At 43.9% G+C, this 23,479-nt stretch overlaps 1 protein-coding gene across 3 annotated transcripts in view; it reads left to right on the top strand.

The window, feature by feature from the left end:
• XYLT1 (xylosyltransferase 1) overlaps window positions 1-23,479 on the top strand; it is a 151,846-nt gene that overhangs the window by 47,474 nt on the left and 80,893 nt on the right. For all 3 annotated transcript variants that reach the window (XM_042827989.1, XM_042827991.1, XM_042827990.1), the window contains exon 2: window positions 20,664-21,186. In XM_042827989.1, coding sequence (XP_042683923.1) covers window positions 20,664-21,186 — 523 coding nt within the window. The remainder of the gene's footprint in view (window positions 1-20,663; window positions 21,187-23,479) is intronic.

Genomic DNA, 23,479 nt, shown 5'->3' with positions numbered 1-23,479 from the left:
CTATTAAATTAGTTGCTGAGAAATTACATGAGTTTGTTCTTTGCAGCTTGTGTATGAGCTACAGACCTGCTCAAGCTCCAAAATTTGGGCAGAGCCTGGGCTGTGTTGAGCCCCGGGTCCCATCCAGCACAGCTCAGAGCTGGTGTTTGAGTGTTTGGCTCTCTTCTGCTTCTTGGCAACAATACATGGATCTAGGTTAACTTAGTCAAACATACTAATCAGAAATAGCACCTGAGCAGTCCTTTCTCCTGTGAGTTTTCCCACATCTCTTCTACTTAAGAGATATTTTTCAGTGCTGTTGTGCTTCTGTCTGCCCCCCTGTTTTGTTGGTAACTTCATAGCCCGGGCTATCATCCTCAGTGTATCTATGTGTGTATGTAAGTAAGGCCAGTAGAGTTTTGAAGGTCAGTAACTCAGACTTAACTGTTTAAAACGGCATTATATTTTGGGACCTTTTTGCAATGAAATTGATTAATTCCGTTCTATATTAGGAAACTTCTGCACTTGAAAAGTCCTTGTGTAGAGCTAAAAAAAAAAAAACCAACCAAAAAGCATTCTTGTAATAGCTGATTTGTTACAAACATGCAAAGCGAGGAGTGGTCACTTACTAGCTGTAAGTGAATCTTCATGCTCTTTCAAATGACCACAGGAATTCAGAGCCATGTGTACTTAGTGTTTTACAGTTTGTCCAAGTTGCTTCTTACCTTGTTTTATTCTTTGTGCACATCAGAATACACGATGACGATGGTTCACATTCACATTCCCTGCATTAACAAAAGTAATTGCATGTTGCTTTATAATTAGTTTCAGGAGAACCTAACAAATTGGTGAATTTTCCAAGCTAATCTATGCAAGAAGTTTCATTGGCTTGTACGTCTGGGTCACTACGAGAGTCTGAAAGCCTGTGGAAATTTCTGTTGGCAACTTGAAATCAACTACAAAGAGGTATTTCTTGACAAACAGAAGGTGCTTAGGGTTGGTGTCCACTTGTCAGTAGAGTTCTGTCACTTCCTCAGAGGCTGCAGTTCAGGACTCTGGGACACGTGGGCACAGTGCGTGAGGTGAGTCCTGATCCAAAGTGTGTGTGAAGGAGACAAACATGGGTTATGGACAGAGATAAGAATGGAGAAGTTATGTGTTCCTGTCCACAGGACTGTTATAACTGCTGCTGGGAGGTTATCAGGTGAAGATATCTTCATTAGATGCGTACATAATTGCTAGGATGTACCTCGCTTCGATGTGATGTTTTATTTAACTGCCCCTGACGTGTAAGGAGAGTGAATTGGTGTCCTTAGGCTTCACCTGAGAGAAATACATCATTATGCATTTCCTGTTGTATTCCTGGAAAGGTACAGTACTGAGTTGTGCTCACAGCATTGGTGTGGGACTCAGTGATGGGTTGGCAGGCAAGAAGAGGCCGGCAGGCCTGGCAGGCAGTGTGCTGGGCTGGAGGGACCCCACAGTTCAGTGAGGGAATATGGCCTGTGGATTGCTTGAGCCATGGGAGACAGGCTGGGAAGGAAACAGCAGTTGAGAACGATGTCAGGAGCAATCCCGAGGTTTAGCTCAGGTATGCAGAGATCACACAAGCCATACCAGCAGCTGGGCTGGTTGGTGGCAGCAGCGTGTTGTGTGCTACGTGGCACTGGAAGATGCACTCCCAGCAGCTGTGAAGCAGAACAGTGAGCATTTGTATCACGTCTGTTGCTGTGTAACTGGTTCTGCAGGTGCTGGGACAGTTGCAGCTTTCTGATCTCAGGCCCTGTTCTGGACACAGCAATGCCAAGGGCTGTGTATTCTCCGGTAAAGAGCAGCAATTACTATTTATTTGATATCAGTCAGTCATAGTCACTTCAAATTCATCTGAAATTGTCTTCTTTTTGGTATTGATGTACAGAAAAACATTTTGACTCTACCTTTCTTTTCTTTCCTTCTGTGTTTCTACCTTCTGTCACTACTTCATGTGCGTGTTTTACATTTCTTCATGTAATACTGAACCCTAGTGCAGACCGCACTCTTCCTGTGAAGGACATGAGCTATTGAAAAGCTGCTTGCTCCTGATTTTGTAAGTCATTGAGTAACCAATGCTGTTGACTTGACAAATCATTCCGTGCTGCAGATGAGCAATCAGGATGGCAGGAACTGTGAGCTTCTGTTCAGTGGTTCCTAAATTAATGGTGTCATCTCGGTAGTGCAGTTGTATCTCTTATTATAGTGACATACATTTGCTTCACTGGTGGCTAAAATTAGCTGTGGACCATATGGGTAGCATCTAAGCTTTTCTGGCTTTGCAGAAGTATTGCTTAATGACCATGTACTCAAATGTCTGGCATCACAACGTCTATTAGTTGGCCTACTAAATCAGTGGAACACAGGCTATCAGCTGCCACAACTCTGTCCAAAAGATCTGATGACCCTTAGCTGGATTTACTATTGGTGCATGTTCCCATTTCTCTTTACGTGGACTTCCATGAGCTGTGTGTGGAAGCTCCCTTCTGTAAATGGATTATAAGCCTAGCAGAGATTCAGTTTGGATTTTCTGAGACAGGGAGTGTTGGTTAGAGGAGTCCTGTTTTGATATTTGTATGGCACGTCTTTACTGGGAAGTCTTGCCCACAGGTTTCCAAAAAAGTTCAGGAAAAAAATATGCATTCTTTTAGTGGAAATTATTTATTGCTTGTGTTACAGTTGAAAAGTGTAGTATTTCAGTGGAGATGTGTGTTGTGGAGTGTGTGGGATGAAAGATGCTGTATAAGCATTAGAAGTTTACTACATTTTACCTAAAGCTGGCCACAACTGCAGCAAGAGCTCAGAGATAAATCATCCTTGTTTTCTTCCTTTGAATTTGCTGAATGTGCAGGTTGAATTTGCTGTCTCCTGTTTTACTTCAGTTTTTCTGTGGAAATAACCCTCTGCTTCCCATACAGGCCTGTACGTCTTTCTCACCTGTTTCCTACCACTGTTTTTTGAGTTCTCACAGTGCAGCAGCTCAGCCCCATTTAATGAGGTACATGCTACTCCATGATTGTTCTGCTCTCCTGGTGCTGCACCCATAGGTCCAGGCCTCCTTCGGGGCTGGCTTGTGTCGGTGTGCAGTGCAGGCTGGCTGCAGGAACAGCCCCTGCCTCGAGCTGTGCTCCTGCAATAACAGTGGGAACATCCCCTCCAGGCTGCTGCACTGAGCTGCTCCTGTGTGCTCCAGTGGGTTTATTTGCTATTTTAGGCACGAAACAGTGTTAGGAAAGTGAGTGGCAGCTGAGTGGTAATTGCAGCTATCCTCACTTCAAAATTAAAAAAAAAAAAAAATGATAGCAAGAAACGCTAAGCTTCCTTGGGAGTCCAGGCTTTGTCAGCAGCCATGAGTCACTGTGCATTGTGTGAATGGATGAGATGAAGCAATGTGATGATTTTTCCTTTGTTCTGTAACCTTTTCTGAATAACAGGCAGGAATTGCCTCTCTGCGTCTTAGCACCTGAAATTCCACTGGTGTATAAAAAGCTTCCATTCACAAACCGTGTAATCCTGAGTCAGCCAACACTGGGAAGATGCCACATCAGCAGCTTTGATGCTGTTGCGAAACAGGATATAGATGTGTATCTTCTACATTTAACTAATATCTGGAGGTCCAGCTTCCTTTAACTGGGTCAACAAAGAGGATGTCCAACAAAGAGGTTTTTTTCTTTCCACCCACACCTTTCTTTACTTTGTTGTTCACTTGTTGCTTTATAGGACAGGCTGCAAATTTACGAGGTTGCAGTGGAGACAAACAGGCCTTTCTGAAACATGGTTTTAGAAGAAAAATCAGGAAATGTGAGTTACATGTAAAATGTAAGTGTATCATCATGTGAAAAAGAGACGCATGCTGAGTTTAGTTTGACCTTCAGTGCATGTAGTATATTATAAAGCTGTGAATTTATGAGTATTTCCATTGTGTGCATTTTCGTAAGGACTGTAATGGTACTTAAAAACAGGAGGAAGATCTCCAGCGTCAACATGAGTCTGTTAGAGGGGGGGATAATGCAGGAGAAACAGGGACTCTTTTCTGATACGGCGAACTGGGGAAAGAAAGCTGTAGAAAGATGATGGATGTGCTTTTCCTGGCCCACTCTGCTGGTGGAAGAGTGCATAACCAGCAGGGTGGGCAGGGGCTTACAGCAAGTGAAAAACAATGAGTTGTCTGAGAAAGGAGTGAGGCATCCATTTTTGTTCTCTGTGATACCATAAGCCAGATTTTGTCAGAGAGAAAGCTGCTGGGCTGGAGCAGCTTTATCCTGGCTTAGAGGTGCCCGGTTAACTTTTCATTTTACACATGAAAACAGATAATACATGCAGTCTGAATGTGTTTTTTAATGCTATGTTTAATGCCTCTTTCTCACTTTTACAAGACCATCATCATCCTACACATGTAGGAGATATTAATTAATACAGCTTTACTGAACATTATCCACATAAGCTTTAAGATAGTGACAAAAATTCCATGAATATCACACAGTGCCGTGGTAGAGATCTGTTCTGCTGTGAGGGCAGGGAATGCCACTGGATCTGATGAATCCCTTAGTACTGTAGTTATGTGCTTTGCAGCACCATGGCATAGAGGACCAACTTGGGATACTTAAGTGTTTGGAAACTCAAGCTTTGTTGATTATGAATGGTGTTCTGTTCTGGTCCTCACCTGAATCTGTGCTGCTGCTTTAAGGCTGAAAAGTTTGGGGGATTTCATTAGCTTTCACTGGAGAAGCCAGCAGCTGAAGAAGCCTGACTCATCCTGACAGCACTTCACAGATCAGTCCGCTGTCATAACAGCGAGCAGGATCTGACCCGTGGCTGTTTTTATGTTCCTTTATCCATTTAGAAAAGAGTCCTTTGTTCCTTGTCTGACAGGTCCTCAGATCTGCAAAGGTTGGAACCTGAGCAAGGGCAGCAGTCAGACAAAAGGTGAACTATTGAACAGTAGAACAGAAGCTTTGACGAGATTAAAAGGAAAGCACACGAAGAGCCTTGTACCTGGTACATGGCATCTGACAGGAGGGGTGCTGAGCAGCACGGTTCAGGATTGGGTCAGAAATTACAATCTAGATGAAGCTGAGGGCCAAATAAGTGTTGAGCAGACCCAACCTGGGGTTCATTTCGTTCAGCTGTCTGGGGCTTTGGGAGAATAACCATAACAGTGTTTATGAACTCCTCATCCTTTCTCATTGTTTGTATACCACATACTTTCCATTGAATGTTTTTGACTTTACTTGCATATATATTTGCATTTATTATATTTTATAAAGCTGTTTGCTTTGCATTTTCCTTCTTCCGTCCTAATTTTGCCTAGTGTTCAGGATCTTGGAGAGCTGAGCCCTTTATTCAACATTTCTGAAGGCTGACTGTCTACCTTCATGTCCCTATGTGCTGACGTCAGTATCTGCATTTCCTTGAAATGAGTTATTGTTGAAGGCTTTTTTCCCCGCATCTCCCATTTCTGAATCAGGCATTACTTTTGGTTTTATACATTTTGCCATTCAGTCTGCCTGACTTTTTTTTTTTTTTTTTTTGTACTATCATGAGCTAAAATCTTCAGCCTCTGGCAGTTGCACTGATCTTCAGTTGGGTTTTCTTAAATAAATAAAAAAAGAAATCCTCCCAAACACTTGAGGTTGTACCATCGTCAGCATGAAGGATAAATGGAATGGTCTGTTGTTGACTGATTTGCTGACCTAGAATGGAATTCTGAACACAGGGACATTACACCTTGTTTCAGATCTCCTGGGAAAATGTAGCCATTGAACAAAGTGCTCCTAGACAGCATGTGGCAAGGGATTTTCTAAATCTGGAAAGCTGTTGTTTCAGCCCTGTTATTTCAGTGTTCCCTTTGCTTCGTAGTCTTTGTAATGAAAAGTGACAGTTGTTTTACATACTGGAAAATCTTGCATGATTGGTCTCAGCTCAATATCTGCAGGAGAAAATTAAGATTACGCTACCCACACATTAATGATGAAGTTCCTGTGGCTTTTTAATGACATAATTGTACTTTAAGTACAAAGACGCTGTGTTGGTGAACAAGAGCACTACAGTAAGTCCTAGCGATCACAATCAGATCATATTTGTATGAATGTGATCTGTAATTAGGAGCTACTGCTTTGTAATAGCAATTAAAACAATCCGTGAGTAATTAAATGCTGCTTCTTAAAGACTTTTTGCATCTAATGAATGCCAGACTTACAGTGAAGAGGGCTCATGTTAAATCATTTCCTGCAAAAACTTCTCAACTAATTCTTTCTCCATCGCAGTGATTTCTGGGCAGACGCTGCCGGCACTTCACCGCGCTCTGTAAAACCAGCACTGAAGTCATTGCTCACATACAGGAATGGTCGTGCTGGCTGTGCGCATTTGTATTTCCAGCTGTTGTGCAGTGCTGGGATTGTGCCCCTCTCGCAGGCAGCCGGTGGCAGAGAGGCCACTGGGGGGATTTTTCAGGTGCCCCTCCTGGCTGTCAATGCTGTTTTCTCTTTCCAGGGGAATTTTGGCGACTGCACACATTTACTCACAAACAAGGAAGGAAAAAATAATTCAAGTGATTCTGCTGATTTTAATTGCTTCTGTAACAGCCCACTTGTTTACTGGAAACTGTCCAACTCGTCATTGGGTCAGAGTTAAGAATGATAGTAATCTGGTTCCCTTTTCAAGGTGTAGAGATTTCGATGCCAAGAGTAAACGTTGCCTGATAGATACCTCTGCCTGCTCTTTTTGAATCTTCTGGAGCAACTGGGAACCAGTGATAGCCCATGCAGATGTTAGCATGCTCTCCAAAGGCTTTTGGAAGAGCATAAAATTATTTCGAGCATGAGCTGAGAATCTGGGCCCTAGGCAGAACCTAACATTGTTTCTTTTCGCTGAAGGCTTTTGCTATGATAAAGGACAGTGCACGAGTTAAACTAAGTGGAGCCGACAGCTCATTCTCGGCTTTCATCACATGCGAAATGCATCTTTTCACATCGGTATTTACAGCAGGCTTCTGCTTGGATCAGGTTTCTTCAAGTCTGCTCGGCTAACATAATTTGATGCTAATAAGGAATTATAAAAGGCAACAATTTCAGATCTGCTGACAAGAAGAAGTAGCCCTGTCTTTATGAGCAGTGGGAACCTGGAGCTTGTTTTCCTGGAGGAGCCATCTCTGTTGCACGTGCTGCTCTGTGATACGGCTGTGCTCAGAATTGCAATGTGTTACCTGCTGGGAAAGCTCATCTCCGGCTATTTGTTTCTTTAGAGGGTTTTTTTTCCTCCTTCCTGTTTGCTGTTCAGCTTGTTGCTGGGCTGCATTGGTATTCCATCCGGCGTAGTCCTGAGCAAACACTTTGTGCCATCCTTCTCACGTGGCCATGCTCCCCCAGCATGGTGCTGGCAGCAGGAGGGTGGGAAAAGCAAAGGGAGAATTTGGGGAGCTGGGTGCTCTCCTGCTTTGCCTCTCTTTGCTGTAGCTGTGTGTTGGTAGTGCTGTGGGGTCAGAGCTTTGCCCCAGAGTTTAGAAAATAAAATCCCAACAACTCGCCAACACGAGGAGCTTTTCTGGAGAAAGGTGGATATGTGCAAGGACAAAAATCCTGGAAACTTGCTAAATTTGCTGTTTCTCTCAGAGCAGCATTACATTACTGAGAGGTAGTGGATGAGCAGGCAGGATAATAGCTGCTGTTTGCCTTGGATATAGGGAAAGAGCTAAGCAAAGTGCCAGGCCTTGTGAGCCAGCCGAGCTTTATCTGCATCCATCACAAAAAGCACATGGAGCAGTGTGTGTGTGTCATAGGCTTTGCTCCATGTAGTGATTGATACATCCATCCTTAAAAAACACAGATTAGAAAGAGCTAGCTTCAAATTCCTAATGCTGATAGCTGCGGTAGGAAGATTTTTGGCAGTGCCCTCATCTTGGCAGCTTTTGCATCCTAGATAAGATTAGAGAGAGATTTTCTTCATTTCCTTCAAACCTTTTGGAAAGATTACTCTGCTGGAGTATTATTATTCTGTTGATAATATATAGCATTATACTTGTCAGGTGTCACTTTGGTACTTGAATTGGTTGCATAGTAAGAAATACTAATGGGAAATGCACATTCTGAAAAACAGAACATGGACCATATTATGTACTTTGTTGTGCTGTCTCTGCAAATGAAGCTTTCTTCTGTAATCAGGAAATTTTCAGGAAAGAGTTTTCTTTTAAAAGGTGCATTACAGGAGCATGTGCATCAGGAATGCTGTAGATTATTAAATATGCTTGTAATGGAGGCAAGACTGACAGCTCCTCCCTGTAAGCACTTTGGTGTGAATGGTGTCTTTGCCTTTCACCATTACCATGATGGTTACTGGGAGCTGATGACTGCTGCAAAATCAAGAAAAGAAAATCCCGATGGACAGAAAAGAGTGGCTAGTTGGATGGTTGATGGTAGGAACTCCATCCTGCCACTTCCTCTACCCATTGAAATCCACTTAGGTGGAAATAATGCCACAGCTGCCAATTGGTAACATCATATTCCCACTCTAAGCTTGTTTTAGACCAATGCTGATGATGTAGGGCATGACTAATCAAAATCCCAGGTAAATTTGATAAATATTTGTACAATATCTATTTGTTGACACAAGTTACACTTTATCAGACTCCATTTATGTTATTTTGCTGCTTTAGAATGGGAAAGATAGGAGGAAGACAAAAGAAAGTTTATTGACAGTCAAGCGGATTTTCATTGATCTTATTATATGTAGTAGTAATTTATTTATTTTTTCAAATGAGACTTCAGCTGATTTGGAAGAGATTGGTCCCTAGCAAACCTTTAGGTGTGCTGAAAGCTGGTGCTTGCTCAGGTCTGTGCTGCTGAGGTCGCTTGCATGACTTCCCATGTACTGCTCATGGATGAGGTCTGCAAGTGTGGCTGTGGAGCTGCTAGTGCACAGTCCTGTGCTGCTTAAACAGGTTTCATAACACAGCCCAAACCTGCTGTTTTGATCAAATATTTTGTTAGCAATGATTTACTGTTTTCTCCCTGGCAGGTAGATTGTGAGGAGAATAGGAGGGGATATTCCTGGGGCAGCCACCAGGAATAAAGAAGCATTCTTATGGGCTGAACTTCCCCATGCCTGCAGAAGCAGTGCTTCCTTAGTGTCCCTGAGGCAAAGTTAGCTCTAGGTCACCATAAAAGCTGCAGGCTGTAAATATAAACCTTTGCTGTGATTGCCCTTAGAAGGAAGTACTTTTATGATGCACTAACAGTTCTGTTAGTTAAAATAATGGAGTGCATTGTGATTTGGGATCTTTGCATTCACAGGCTGTAAGAGTGACTGGCAAAGTCAATGTTACCCAGTGCTACCCGGGCAGTGCTGTCAGGTAGGAAGTGGCTGCTGCCTTAGTGTGAGCAGTTCCTTGTTCCTGACAGAATTCCAGGTGGGAGCTGCAGAGCGGCCTGTGAAGGCACAGGGCAGGATGTGACCCCTCTGGGCAGTCTGTGACAGGTCTGGGGATGTGTCCTGTGCACAGCTTGACAGGGCGCATTCCTGATAATGTTAGCGCCTGGGCCTGATTTAATGGAGGCTTGAATTAATTCAATTTAATTAAATCATCTCCTACTACTGGCTGGCATACAGCCATGGGTCTGTATGAATCATGCCTGTTTACAGGGGCAGAAAATATGGCCAAACCACATGTAGCTATGACAGGGGGCAGACTATGGCTGTGATGAAATGAGCCTGGCCCAGGCACATCAGTCTCTGCCCCAGCAGGGCATGGCTGGCAAACGTGAAGCTGCACAGAAGGTTTGGGGCAGCTCTGGGGTAACTTTTGGGGAAGGGGACTTCAAAGCTGTCCTTAGAGAAAGAGCAGTAGAAGAGTCCATCCAGCGTCTCTTTGTGTTTGTGGAAGGGATGGAGAAGAGATGTTAGAGGGAAGATGCCTTCCATGGGTAGGAATTAAATGGCAGCAGTTGGTTTTCCACCAGCAAGACGTGGTACCAGGTTTACCAGATCCATCCTACAAGAAAGTGCTGCAAACACCCATCCGTCCCTCGTGGTCCTCAGGGTTAGGGCAGTGCTTGAGACTTGCATGAAGGGATCTGCTTGGCTCACCTTGAGCAGTGAATGCTGAGCTCTGTGTTGATGTGTTTCTAATGCTGGACAGCCATTGCTTACCTGCAGCTGCTCTACATATTTAAATGTTCCTATTTCAGTCTTATTCAAAATAGAGGAAATGTGGAGACCTTTCCTTCTAGAATGTTTGGTTCAAAGGCTTCTGGTGGTGCTGGGCAGCTGAAAAAGGCTTGGAATTAATCTGTTTCTTTTAGTGCTGTTTGTATTAATAGGCTTTGCTGTTCATGCTTGTCATATTGTAATTCTGATTTAACAACGTTTATCGGTAGAAGATCACTGCAGGGTCTTTAACGATTATAGTTGTTCAAGCTGATAGTCTGAGACTATTAAATAAGCTCCAATTACTTCCCATTTATTTGTGTTGTATTTTCCCTCCAAGTAACAAAATGTAATCCAGAAGTTCATTATTATTCTTTGTATTGTATTTATCTAAATAGATTTTCTACCTAATTAAGGCTGAATATGTTTGTGTTAAACTGACCGTATTTTACAAGGATATTTTCATTTGTATGTGAGGGGGTCTTCAGTTTCTACCGTCCGTACTTTAGTTATGCTTAATCTCCATAGCTGCCAGAAATCTGATTGTGTTTCTCAGCAGTTCACTGTGGGCTGTCTGAGATTGTTTAGATGTGAGTTGGAGTTGTTCTCTAGTTGAAGTTAGTTGGAATCTAGTTAATAACAAATCGTCAGGAAGCAATTTCAAGTGTTTACTACTCCTCTGAAAGACGTTAAGTGTATATGGGCTGAATTTTGGCTGAAAGAAATAAGGATGAAGGCAAAGAGTTCAGTTCACATAGCCACGTTATTTGCTGTGGGATGGATCACTGACACTGCAGTGCAGGAGAAGAATCTTCTGGTGAGTTTGGGAATTGACAAACAAGTTGGCAGGTGATGGGTGTGCAGTGTGGTTGTCGTGTTGGAGTTTGCATTCCAGCAGCCAAACTTTACCCCAGTAAACACTTGGTGTTCTTTATTTATACAGCACCGTCTTTCTGGGCACTCTTGTCACACAGTTAAGTGGTACAACTTGCTGTATACACAAATACATAAATACACAAAACATTGTTTTCTTTTCATTACCAGAATAGCTCTCGCTACCAGGGCCCACTCTGTGCTCCAGGGCCCAGAGCTGTGTTTTGCCCTCCCCAGGGCAGCCCCCTCCACACGTAACCATCTGTCCTGTAGAAATCTATGAGGCACAAGTGGCAGTTGCTTTTTTACTCTATGAAAGTGCAGCATTTTTCAAATGCTGCTTGAGGGTCCTGTTTGACGAGCACAGGATAATGGGCATTAATACAAAAAATCACTTAAATCACCTTTCCTTTGAGAAAGTGCTGACTTCATGTAGGCACCTTCATGTCTGGGCTTGAAGCTCCTTCGTGTCTGTTGGGAGAGTTGTACCATCCACCTTCCCTTGGGAAGGAGCTGTGGGGGAAAGAAAAGAAAAAAAAAAAAAAAAGAAAAAAAGGACAAGCAAACCTCCAGGGTTTTTCCTGAGCTTCCTTAGAAACTGTATTTTGCCCTTTGGTTCAGTCCTCCCTCATCTCTTGTGCTGAGCTCTGTTCAGAGATGGGGTTGAGTTGAAATGAGGCCAGAAGGTTGAAAATGCCATCAGTGTTGGAGGGCAGCTGCTCCACCAGCGCTGCGAGCTGCCTGAGCCCGGGGTCAGGCATTGCATGGAAGAGAGCAGCATTTGTAAGCTGGGGGCACCTCCTGACTATAAAGCAAGTTCTGTTACAGACTGAGTAAAATAGTCTTAGGTATCTTTCAGTCCTTCTCTGTAAGTACAGATTTTCCTGAAGAGCCTGAGATAGCAGAAAAGAAGGCTGACAGTTTTTAAAATACTGCAGATGTTTGCTTTCACAGTTCCCTATAGTTTTATTCCAGACTCTAATAGCCAGATGAACATTTGAAATTACTGTTAATGCAAAAGAGCTGCTCATTTAGGCACTGCACTGAGCTGCAGGAAATGTGAAAATCTGTTCCATCTCTTGAGGGGTGCTCTGTGGTGTTATTACATGATCCAAATCACTCAAAGTCAAACGCAAGCTAGCAGAAAAAAAAACACAGAAAAACTGTTCCGAGAAAAGCAGCCAAAGTTTTGAAGCTGTATTTATTCTATATTTTACCTTATTGCAAAAATAGCATGTATACAAAAGGAAAAAGTACGCACCTTCTATGAGAGCTGCTCTGAAAGTAATGTCACCTGTTTTATGTCAGCCCATGATGTCAGAGGCAGCTGTTGGTGGGATGGCAGCAGAGGTTGAACCTTCCCACCAACATCCCTTTACATGGTGTTGCTGTGTGATGGGCAGCAGCAGAGGGGCACTCTGACACAACGGCATCTGACATGGAAGGGTGGATGAAGCAAAGGGTTGTCATTGAATTCCTCCATGCAGAAAAAAAATGGCACCCATGGGCATTCTTGTTTGCTGAATATTGATGAAGACCAGCAATGGATGTAGCACGGGGAGGTGGTGCACTTCAGCAGTGGGGGCAGTGGGTCACCTTCGCTGGTGCAGGTTTTTATATGATTGTGACATGCAGCTCTTGTTCATCACTGACAAAAATGCACAGCTAACGTTGGGGACTATGCTGAAAGATAGTGCTTTGTAGCTGGGAGTTTTCTCTATCACATAGTGCTGTTGTGCTCTTTGTATCTCTTGCAGTTTCCATAGAAATAAATAGGAGGCGTTACTTTCAGAGCAACCTATGTATTAGTGATGGTATTTGTTAGTGCTGTTTCCTGAAGGGCTGGTGCTTTTTCAAGTGTTGGAATTTCCCTTTAAGTCCAAGTGAGCACTTCTTCTCATGATCTTTGTACGTACTGGCGGACTGCATTTGATGCCTTTACATCTTTCATCTCTACCAGCTTTCAAGTTCAAAATCAATAAATTTGTTTCCACCCTTTGTGCGTTTCTCTTTAATGTCAGGCACGAAGTTGGTTCATACATTGCCCACAGAATGATTCTCACAAGTCTTCAGCCTCTGACGATTAAAGCACAATGTACTTATTACAGCAAAATGGAAAAGCATATGGACAAAGCTAACTGCTTTAACATCTGCTGTCGCTTCTCCATCTGCTCTCTGGCTGTGCTCCTGTCCAAACCTGCCAGAAGCACTCATTTTTCAAGGTCTCGTGGCCCATCAGCCACATCCTCAACCAAAGTCCTTAATTTCATGTTCATTCTGACAGAGCAACAAGATGTCTGCAGTGTGCTGAGATTGGCAGCGCAGTACCAGCAGTGGTACCTCTTGTTATGCTCAGCCTTAAAAATCCTTTGCAATGACTTTTTTTGCTAAATAAATAAATAAATAGATTACTATTTGCTACTATTCTGATGGTGACCATCCTTTAGTAAGCGTCTGGCAGACGACTTGGGATGACTCCATACAGACACACTGTCAGATTTATTCTACAGTGATGGAGACGATGTTTTGGTGGTTTTTGTTGTTTTTTTCTTTTTTTTCCATGGATTCTTACAGAATTATGGTCTCTTTGAGGTCCTTTCCAATCCAAGCCATTCTGTGATTCCCTGTGGTTTGACAAAGATACAGCCCTCGAGCGTGCCAAGGTCCGAGCACAGGAGGAGGGCTATGCTCCAGGAGAAGCCTTAACTTGTAGGGATGCCATCCGCTGACTTCTTGGCAGTTGGAAGGTATCATTATTGAGTAATTAACTAGCATTACAAAATAAGATGTCACAGAGCTGTAATTAATGTTGAACAAAGAGGAGACTTTAATTATCTTCCCATGTAGTGCTGTTAAATCCTTCCTGGTCTCAGGACCGGCCGAATAGATGGTCCTGTGCCCCTCGGGGCACTGCCCCACAGCTGCACATCCTGATGTCTGTGTTACTTGTGGAACAATGCCAGCTTTGTGTGGGACGGAGCTTTGATAGATACGTGCTTCTCAGCACAGCAAGCCCAGGGTTTTGTACTTGGAGAGGAAATAGGTTGTGCCAGAGAAAGACTGTGAGTGCTTCCATTCAGGGCTTGTTTGCACATGGTGCCTCCATCTGCGTGGCCTCTGTAGGACTTCTGTGATACTGGGATGGCAATGGATGACTCCTCCAGTGAAAGGAGCATAGTCCTGCTGCCACAAGGAGCAGCTCTGAGCACTGCTGCCTGCCCAGCACAGCCACTGCTCGCTGGGCGCGGTGCTTGGGCTCAGAGCCCTGAGCCGCACATGAGCTGCCTGCAGTGCCCTCACTCTGTTTTCCCACTGGCTGCCCATTTGTCTGCATGTTAGCAGGTCTCTGATAAGCTATAGAAATAGTGGGCAGTGTACCAAAGCGCGTTCATTCTGCATGGGAAATGCTATAATAAAGATGGAGTTTGGCAAATTAAAGCCCGTTTAGGTTTTGGAGGGCAACTCAGACTCTTGCTACATGCAATAGCTTTGAGCTTCAAACATTACTTTTCAATAATGTTATATTGTTATTTTTAGCATCAGAGGCAATCAGTATGTAGTTGGCTGTGATCTCATCCATGCCCTGTGGTACAGAGCGTTCCTTCCCAGTTTGGGAGTGTGTGTTATTGCTGAATCGTCTTGTATTCACATACAGAGGCCCCAGCGTCATTCAGACTCTCCATGCCAGGGTTGTCGCCATGCAGCACGTGGCACTTTGCCTCTCCCTGACCTTCTGAGGACCAGATACAGTTAGGACCTAAACTTTGTGTTTGTGGAAATCCTTCTCTCAGGCTGTTTGGTGATAGACACGACAGCGTTACACCTGAGCTTTGGAATACAGTGCTTGCAAAGATTTGCGAGCCCTCCAAGGGTTTCTTTAGAAAGGCTGTAAACAGAGCTGGTATTTAAAACCCGAGGAGAAAAGTATTTTGACCTGATTGGCACCTCTCTGCAGAAGCAGAATGGCAGCAGGAGCAGCATGTTTGTCAGCTGAGCTACAGACATTGCACAAGAAGGATGTGCAAATGCAGGTTTGTGGTTTGTCCCCCAAGAGAAGCCACGTGGTTCCCAGGCTGCAGGAGAAGCACAGCCAAAGTCAGATGGGGTGTGATGGAAATACGAGTCAGATTGCTTGGCTCTTGAGTGGTATGTGTTTGAAACCTGCAGAACTCAGTGATTGTTACAGGAGCCCTCTCAAATGAGGTGGATTTGGGTAGAGTCTGTTTTGATCTGTGTCTGTGCCTGAAAACTATTCTTTTGCAAATACCAGAATGGTGATTTTAATAATAATTTTCTGAGCATTCTATGAATGTGATTAAGTTTGTACAAAAGAAAGATAACATTGTTGGGTGTTGTCTTGAAAACGCTACTTTCATTTTTGACTGTGGATACATAGAGGCTATGTTAATAAGCTCTCTGCTTCTAATTTGGTTCTGGTATAATTTTCTTTTTCTTTTTGTTTTTGGTAATTTATTCAGTGTAATTTGCAAGTGCGTTGAGAGTTGGGAAGGTGCTGCTTACAAATAGTTGGTCCAAAGCTGGGAAGGATGACTTTTTGAACAGCAAATCCTCTGATACAGATTGTGTAGCACTGCCAGAAGTGGCAACGCATGATTTCACCATGATCTTTCTCCAGGATTTCTTTGTCCTGACTTGAACATATTTTATATCCATGGCACAAAGTCTGCAGTGAATCCAGCATAGTAAAATAAGTATTGCAGAGCAAGAGAAATCCATCTTCCTATAGCCTGGTTAAGCCCATATGTGCTGCTTTTGTCTCTACTCCTAAACTTTGCAGATGAATGCGATTTATTGTCAGCAGCTGCTGCTGTTGCAAACTTTTAAGTGCTGAGCTTCGCGTCCTCTCCCTGCAAAGCTTGTCCTGCTGACACGTGTGGGTCCTGCCTTGAAACCACTACATTGTGCATAGTTGGTGAAAGTTGCTGAGAAGGAATTGAGTTGTTGAGAGGTAGAGACTGTGCTTGGTGGCATTCCCTCTTTGCATCAGCAGGTGTGGGTGCCCCAGGCTCACCTGAGGCTGCAATCAGAACATGTCCAGCCATGGCAGTTGTTGGGTGCCCTGTTGGCTTTTTGTTCGGTATGCACTGATGTACATACACGCCTTCTGGTTGGCACAGCTGTTCTGCAGTTGGGCTGTATTTTTAGCCCTCGCTCCTCCCAGATGCTGTCTCTGCAGAGCTTTTGTGGTCTTCTCCGTGCCCCCAGGCAGGCAGCGATTAAAGCCCAGCTTAGTTTTGTGTCTGCCTTTGAAGCGCTTGTGATACATTTGTCTTCTCAAATTCCAGCGTGTACACTTGGAAAGGCATTTCCCAGAGGGGAGCAAAGCACTTGAAGGGAGAGAAGAGTTTGAAGAGGTGAACCTTATGCCAGTAAATCCTCTGTTTACTTTGCTTTTTTTCTCCTGAGGTTTCATCAAGGCTTTCTACCACTCTCCTGTGTCAGATGCGATTTGTAAGAGGAGAGGCCCCACACCTCATCCTTGAAGGCTTTTTAGTGCTATGGAGGTGTCTGCATGGGGCATCAGGTAGGGGCTGAGGGCAGAGCGTTTATACCAATTTCTTACTGTGGGCATTAGAAGAATTACTGGGAAAAAAAAAAAAAAAAAAAGCAAAAAATAGTGGAATTCTGCTCTCCTCCCTTATCAATATGCTGTTTGTGGTACAGCATATTTCTTTGTTTCCTTATTTTTTTTCCTTTTTTTCTTTTTTAACCTGAAGAGAAAAGTCATTTAGTGAGAGTCAGAGAGGGAAAATTGCTAAGATACACAGAAAGATTCCATCGCGGCCTTCGGAGGCTTTGGAAAGAGTTTGATGCAGAAGATAGACTTTTTCTCATTGTTGCAGCCAGGTATTTTGGCCCTGAGTTTCTGAGTGCTGGAATGCTCCAGTAACAGACAGAGAGTGCCTTCAGCTATATTAATGATGAGAACTAACCATAAGGGTGCTTGCATTGCTGCCGAGCCATGTCCCTGTAGCTCTCTGCACGGCTGTCATTGAAATGCAACACAAAGTTCTCATTTCCTCTTTCATATTTTCCTTCATATTCCATGTATGCAAGTTGCTGAAGTTTAAGGACTATAAATAGCTCAGGAAGTGTTTGGGACATAAAATTTATGCTAATAGTATTAATAGCATTTTAGATGAGTGTTGTCTTTCAGCTTCATATAAGCAGGTGGAAAAAAAAAAAAAAAGAAGCAAGGGAAAAGCCTCCCTGTTTATTTTCATATGTTTGTACACCCAATTAACCATTGCCATCAGGGTGCTATCTACATCACTATCTCGTAAGTATGAAACAAATGGCTGTAACACAAGAGCCACAAGATGAACCCAGCCCCATGTTGAGCAAGCACAGGCAGGTGCCCTAAGCCATCGCATCCCCATCGCCAGGACATGGCTGGCCAGTGAGGCAGCCTTGGGGATGTCAGCATGACCCCAGCACGGCTTTGATCTCACCAGCCATGCAGCGACTGCAGCCTCTTGTGTCTCATTTCACTTGTTGTTTAACCGTCCAGGTATCCCCAGCCCCAGGTAGCTCGCAGTGGTTCCTGCCTCATTGCGAGGCTGGGTGCAGCCTATTGCCCCTTCTTAAAAGGGGTCGGTACGTATGCATTTGAGCATAGAGTGAGAGGGAAAGTTGAGCTCTAGCAACAGCTTAGAGAAAGTGTGTCTTCAGAGTAGTTATGTTTTCAGAGCTGTTCTGTGTATATAAATGCAAGATGTTTCTATCGTTGCATTAAAATAAAGCAAGATGAAGTGGGCTACTGGCATAGCCAACCTGAGGTTCAGAAGTTGGCGGAACAAGAAAGGAGCATGGCAGCTATCAAACATCTGAAGCGCTGGGCCATTACTCAGAGCAGCAGCACCTCGGAAGAGGTGTTAATAAGCTTCATATTTATCTTGCTCTGTTTGCAGTTCGCTGCTGGGGTCAGGGGTCTTTTTCTTTTTGAAGATATATTGGAGATATAGGATAAGTAAAAAGAGTTGGGCTCTGAAAATAGAGGAATTCTTTTTGTTTGATCGCTCACAGGAACAAGTGCTGTCTTGAAACTGTTTTTGGTGGGATTTTTTGTTGGTTTCTTTTTTGTTGCTCTTTCACTGAGGTATAAATTTTAAAAATCTTACTCCTTTGTTTAGAAAATAGAAAAAAATTGATTTTGTGTGCTTTCTACTCTTAAAAATGAGACTTTTTTTTTAAAAAAAGATGCGCTTTCTCAAAAATAAAAATATTTTGTTTGAAAAACAGTTGTCTTGTGAAAAACCTCTGCATTCCATTTGCAATAGCTACTTGCAAGCTGAGATATTCGTGGAAGAGAATCACTTCACCAGATCTTCTAATGAATAAACTATTCAAACATTCCTCATTGCTGAGCTGCAGAGGTCAAAGCAATACTGGCTTGCTGTGTGACCTTGGACAAGTCATTATCTCAGCCTCCTTGTTGCTGAAATCTGACTGTGAAATGGCTCCTCATAGAAGAGGTGGGAGAAAACAATTAGCTAGCACTGCTGAAATTTTTGGGACATGAGATGTGGTTGGTAGGTGCTAAGGATGGCTCCCATCAGTCATCGTTAGCCACTGCTGTGATTTGACAAGCACTGCTTTCTGCCTGCTTAGTCTAGCAGGAGTGGAGAGAGTGCTGGGCAGAAAAAAAGTCTATCAGTATTTATAACCTAGTCATCAAATGTTTTAGTAACAATTCCCCTTGCTTTTGTCTGCTGTTGAGCACTTTAATAAGTAGAGATACTGCCTGTTCCATGAGTCTAAAAGAGTGTTACCTGCTAGCCTGAGGGCTAGCTTCTGCAGCTGGAGCAGAGATTCCGATTTCATATTCATTTACACATATAGGTGCCTCTTGTTCTGGTCTTCTGTGTCTTTCCTCTAACAGATTGCTGTGCTCTCTGATGTCCCTGGGATTGTCCTCCTTTTTCTTTTCTGTCTTACAGACTTTCTCCTGTGAATGCGTTCATTCAGTTGTCAATTGCGTGCCAGCCAGGAGAGGTTTGCGGAGGTCTGAAGGGAGCCACGTAGCCAGCTCTCAGCATTTGGGAGAACTTAGATGTTGTACTGTTCTTTGTACATTCTCAGAATTAATTCTGCCCTTTTGCTGAGGATTTCTTTCACGCCTGTCTGATCCCCATGAGAATATGAGCAGCTCAAGACAGCATAAAGAGCGACAAAGGCTTAGAAGTGCTGGTGAAGGACACTTTCAGCTTCGGCCATCTTCAGCTTCTGCTGTGGCTGGAGGACATGGTGCCCACAACCCTCTGCTGTCGCACACCTCCCTTCTCTGCCGTTAGCATTTCTACGGCCTTAGAGTGTGCCTGCCTGGCTCAGGCCTACTCTTTTAGGGATATTGTTCCAGGGTGCCTTGCTCCGGCCCACATCTATGTGGCTTCTGAACATCTGCAAGGTGCAGACCCCACAGCCTCTGGGCATCGCACAGTGCTGAATAATGAACAGAGAGAACTCCTGTGCTCTGGGTGGTGCCCAGTGCCTCTGCTCCTGGCACCACTGCAAGGAGCCTGGCTCCATCCTCTGTGCACCTTCCTTCAGGTGTTATTGGATGCTAACAAGAGGTCCCAGAGCCACCTCTTCTCCATGCTCAGCAGCCCCCACTCTCCCAGCACTCCAGGCCTGGCCTGGCTCAGCTCCCTCAGCCTGAAGCAGGCTGGACAGACAAACAGCCTCCCCCTGTGGCACAGTTTGCATCCCTCTGTCTGCAGAGAGCATGCCATGGTGCAGACTATGGTGGTGTCCAGGAGTAGGCTATGGAGTTGCCTCCCTATTAGGGTTCTTTCTGAGTTTAATTGGCATGTTTTGAAGATGATTTGGAGGACAGCTGCAGGAGGAGACCATACAGCAGGCTCAGGAAGCCAGGGAGCGCTGTGGCCATTGCAAGGCTGGGACGTGGGCAGTACTGAGGTGGAACTTGGCTCCCAGGGAGCCCACCCGCCAATGCACAGCAAACAAGGGTGTTCTCTGATTTCACAGTCCTCGTGCGGCCTGTTGTGCTTTCCCCAGGAGTTGTCACCAGTGTAACCCGTCTGATGGCAAATAAAAATGCGACTCTTAAAAATCTGCTATTGCAGTCAGTGCTGGGCTGAGTTTCCATGGTAACAGGTGGAGGGGGGAAATCACGAAGGCCGGCGTTATTCTGCAGCAGACAAACATTGCACCATGTCCGTTCCCTTTCCTTCGTATAGCATGTTTTGAACAATACAACCCGTATGGTCAGGATGTTCATCCTGGCGAGGAGACAAGGGGTGCTTTGGTGAGGACTGGTGGTCAGGGCCTGGGCCAGGCCTTTCTGAGGGCTTTGCCATTGATTCTAATGGTGTTAGGATGAAGTCTTCTCCAGTCAACAACTGCTCACAAGCCTTTAAACCCCCTGCTCCATCTGAGATGGAGTCAGGCCCAGCTGAGAGATGAAGGGCAGTGGGTGATGTGGTTGCCTGCACTGATGTCGGAGCTCAGGTGACTTCCTCAGCCTTACCTTTCTGTAACATGACATTTTCCAGTATGCTGGACTATAATTTATTGTTATTTTCATATTTGAAATGCTTGTAATGCATTGCACGTGAGTATTGTAGTAAGAAAAATGTAATTTTTCTCTCTATTTATAGGATGGCTATTTTTCCCACCGACCGAAAGAGAAAACACGAACAGACAGCAATAATGAGAATTCGGTCCCCAAGGACTTTGAAAATATTGATAACAGTAACTTTGCTCCCAGGACTCAGAGGCAAAAACACCAGTCTGAGCTGGTGAAAAAACCCCTTAGCAAGCAAAAGGAGCATTTGAGAAAGAAACTGGAAGAGGAGAAGGTAAAGGAGAACTCGCTGCTGGGGAAGAGCTCCAATGAGGTGGTGCAGTTGGGTGATAAGCCTGGAAAGAACAGCAGCAGCAGCAACCTGAAGGACTTGCACACGCCTCCCATACAGCAGCCTCTGAAAAAAACTGGAAACAGCTCTCCTGAACTGAGGTACGACCAGCCACCCAAGTGCGAGGTCACGGGCAAAGAGGCAATCTCAGCCATGTCCCGGGCAAAGTCTAAGCAATGTCGGCAGGAGATCGCTGATGTGTACTGTCAGCACAAGCATGGAAAGCTGATGCCGGAGAAGGTGACACGTTTCTGTACGCTGGAGGGTAAGTTGGGAGGTGATGAAGGAGAAATAAAGCAGTGTCTTGGGAGTAGGACTGTATATGATTGAAACGGATTCCTAATGACAAGAAATGGACTGTGCTGCAGAAACATGTACTTCTGTAGTCTGGGAAAGCTGGGGAGAATCTGAGGATGTTTTAAGCAGGGAGTTATATGGGTATCGCAGGATCCTTGGTAGATCTATGCTGAATTTCTTTTTCACTTACCCCAGATTTTTATTGCACTTTGTGATATGAGAATTTATCTGCTACTTTTATTTCTTTTAGTTCTTCATCTACAGATGCAGAGAAGCACAGTTGAGGTGCGTGTCTTGTCACTGAGTTGCCTGCTTTTCTGGGATCAGAGAACAACTGTAGTTAATTCTGGTGTGTTCTGCTAGCCAGTAAATGAGATATACTGTTGTTACAGACATTTTTAATGGTTCTGCAGTGGAATTCTAGCTAAGAACCAGAGCCACTAAGCATTTTTGTAAGAGATAACTGTAAGAAACATAACTATTTTTTTAAGCATGAAAAAAAATCCAGTTCTGTGACTCGCTTCTGTTTTTAATGATCTTTAATCAGCTAAAGTAATTTCCAAAATTACTACTGTAGAGAGCCAGGTGCCAACTGTTGCCTAAGTCAGGCTTTGATTTGTTGCTTGTGGTTCCTGTGTGCAGTCAGATACATCAGGCGTCTCTCTGCTTGGTTTCACTTTGCATATTTCACTAGCCCATTTCTGCCTTTCAGTAAGAACGCTTCATGAGCCGCCATTTACTCAGCTGTAAAATTTCACCATAGTAAAGTGCTTGTTTGAAAACAATGTTTAGTTTATTTCATGAGGAATATTTACTTACATCCTCTAACCCTGACAGCTTACCTGTTCATTGCACCGTCTCAGAGCAGTGGTTACAATTGGGTAGACTCGGTGTGGTACAGAGGGGAAGAGGAGGAGGATCGTGGTGCTCTTGGCTGAATTTGGAGGTTAAACTGTTTTCACAGAGAGTATAAAAAAGGAGGTGCCCCAGAGGAATGTCTCTCTCTAATAGAAGCTTAAGCTTTTAGCTTAGATGTTGCATATTACCACAGTGAATGACATCAGCACCTCATTTCCCACCTCTGTGACTGTTGTTTTGTGGCTGTGGGGTTGTTTTTGATTTGTTTCTTTCTTTTACAACATATATTTTGGTGTTTTTCTTCCTTTGGTAAAATTCATGGTAAAATTCCAAGTCTTTACACTATGGGCCAATATTGGAGATAAAGAATTAATGGAGCAAATAGAAGATGTTCAGCGTGAGTGGGAAGAGAGACAGGGAAGGCAGAACAAGTTATAGGGAGAGTAAAACCAGATCAGCAGAAAGGTAAGAATTCAGCAAAATCAGGCATCGATGGCAGTCTCAGCATCACTGAGTTCCCCTCCAAAGACGTAGTGAAATGGAGTCATTGTCCAATATGCTTTTATTTTAAAATACACATGAATTTATTAGCAGCTCATGAGTTATGGCGATATGCCACCTTAAAATATTAAATGTAAAAAGACTGTGAATGCAGTTTTTTGGGTTAACAGCGATTAAGTTTCATTCAAATTTTTATTTTAGGCAGTGAGGCCTGTTTAAGAAGTATAATTTGGGAATGTATTAACGTAGCTGGATGATAACGTAGCTTTGTAGAAAATGTTGACTTTTCTTTGCCTCGGGGTTATTTCCGGCTGCCCATGCTGACAGCTGAAGTTTACTGCTTCAACAGCCAGATTTCATTGGCAGAGAATTCTGTACATCCTGTGTTACATATAGGGTGCTCTGGAGCAGACTTGGGAGCTCTGCTGTGGGGAAGTGATAAAGCAGCAGCATATTGAGTAGGACATGAATTGCTTGTGCAAGTGGTGCCAGCGCACAGGCAGGCTGGGACCTCAGAGCTATAGAAGAGATCCAGGCTTAGTAGTGACTTCTGAAACATCTGATAGGGGCTATTAAGATAGACATATAGGAACGCCTGAATCGAAGGTGTGCCCAGTAGGTGTTAGACTACTCCTCAGGACTGGCTCCTGTTCAGCCATTAGTCTCTTTCTATTATAATACCACTTGGTTGATCTGTTAAATTTTACAGCCCAGTTAAAGATCTGTAGATTGAGTTCTGTTTTGTGGTCTCGGACCTTTCCTGCTGCTGCTGTTATCCACATCCTTGGTCAAAGGTGTCTTCATCAGGTCCAGATACGCCTGAAAGGCATTGATCTTCATTAGAAGAGGTTTGTGAAGCACTGGCTATCAACTTCTGGGAACATAAGACAACCTGTTGTCAA

The sequence above is a fragment of the Centrocercus urophasianus genome, unplaced genomic scaffold (genome assembly GCF_019232065.1).
Source record: "Centrocercus urophasianus isolate 14NV4802_14NV808 unplaced genomic scaffold, USGS_Curo_1.0 seq_29, whole genome shotgun sequence".
NCBI lineage: Eukaryota > Metazoa > Chordata > Aves > Galliformes > Phasianidae > Centrocercus > Centrocercus urophasianus.
The sequence above is the reverse complement of the archived record's forward strand: the minus strand, read 5'-3'. Positions and strand labels throughout refer to the sequence as shown.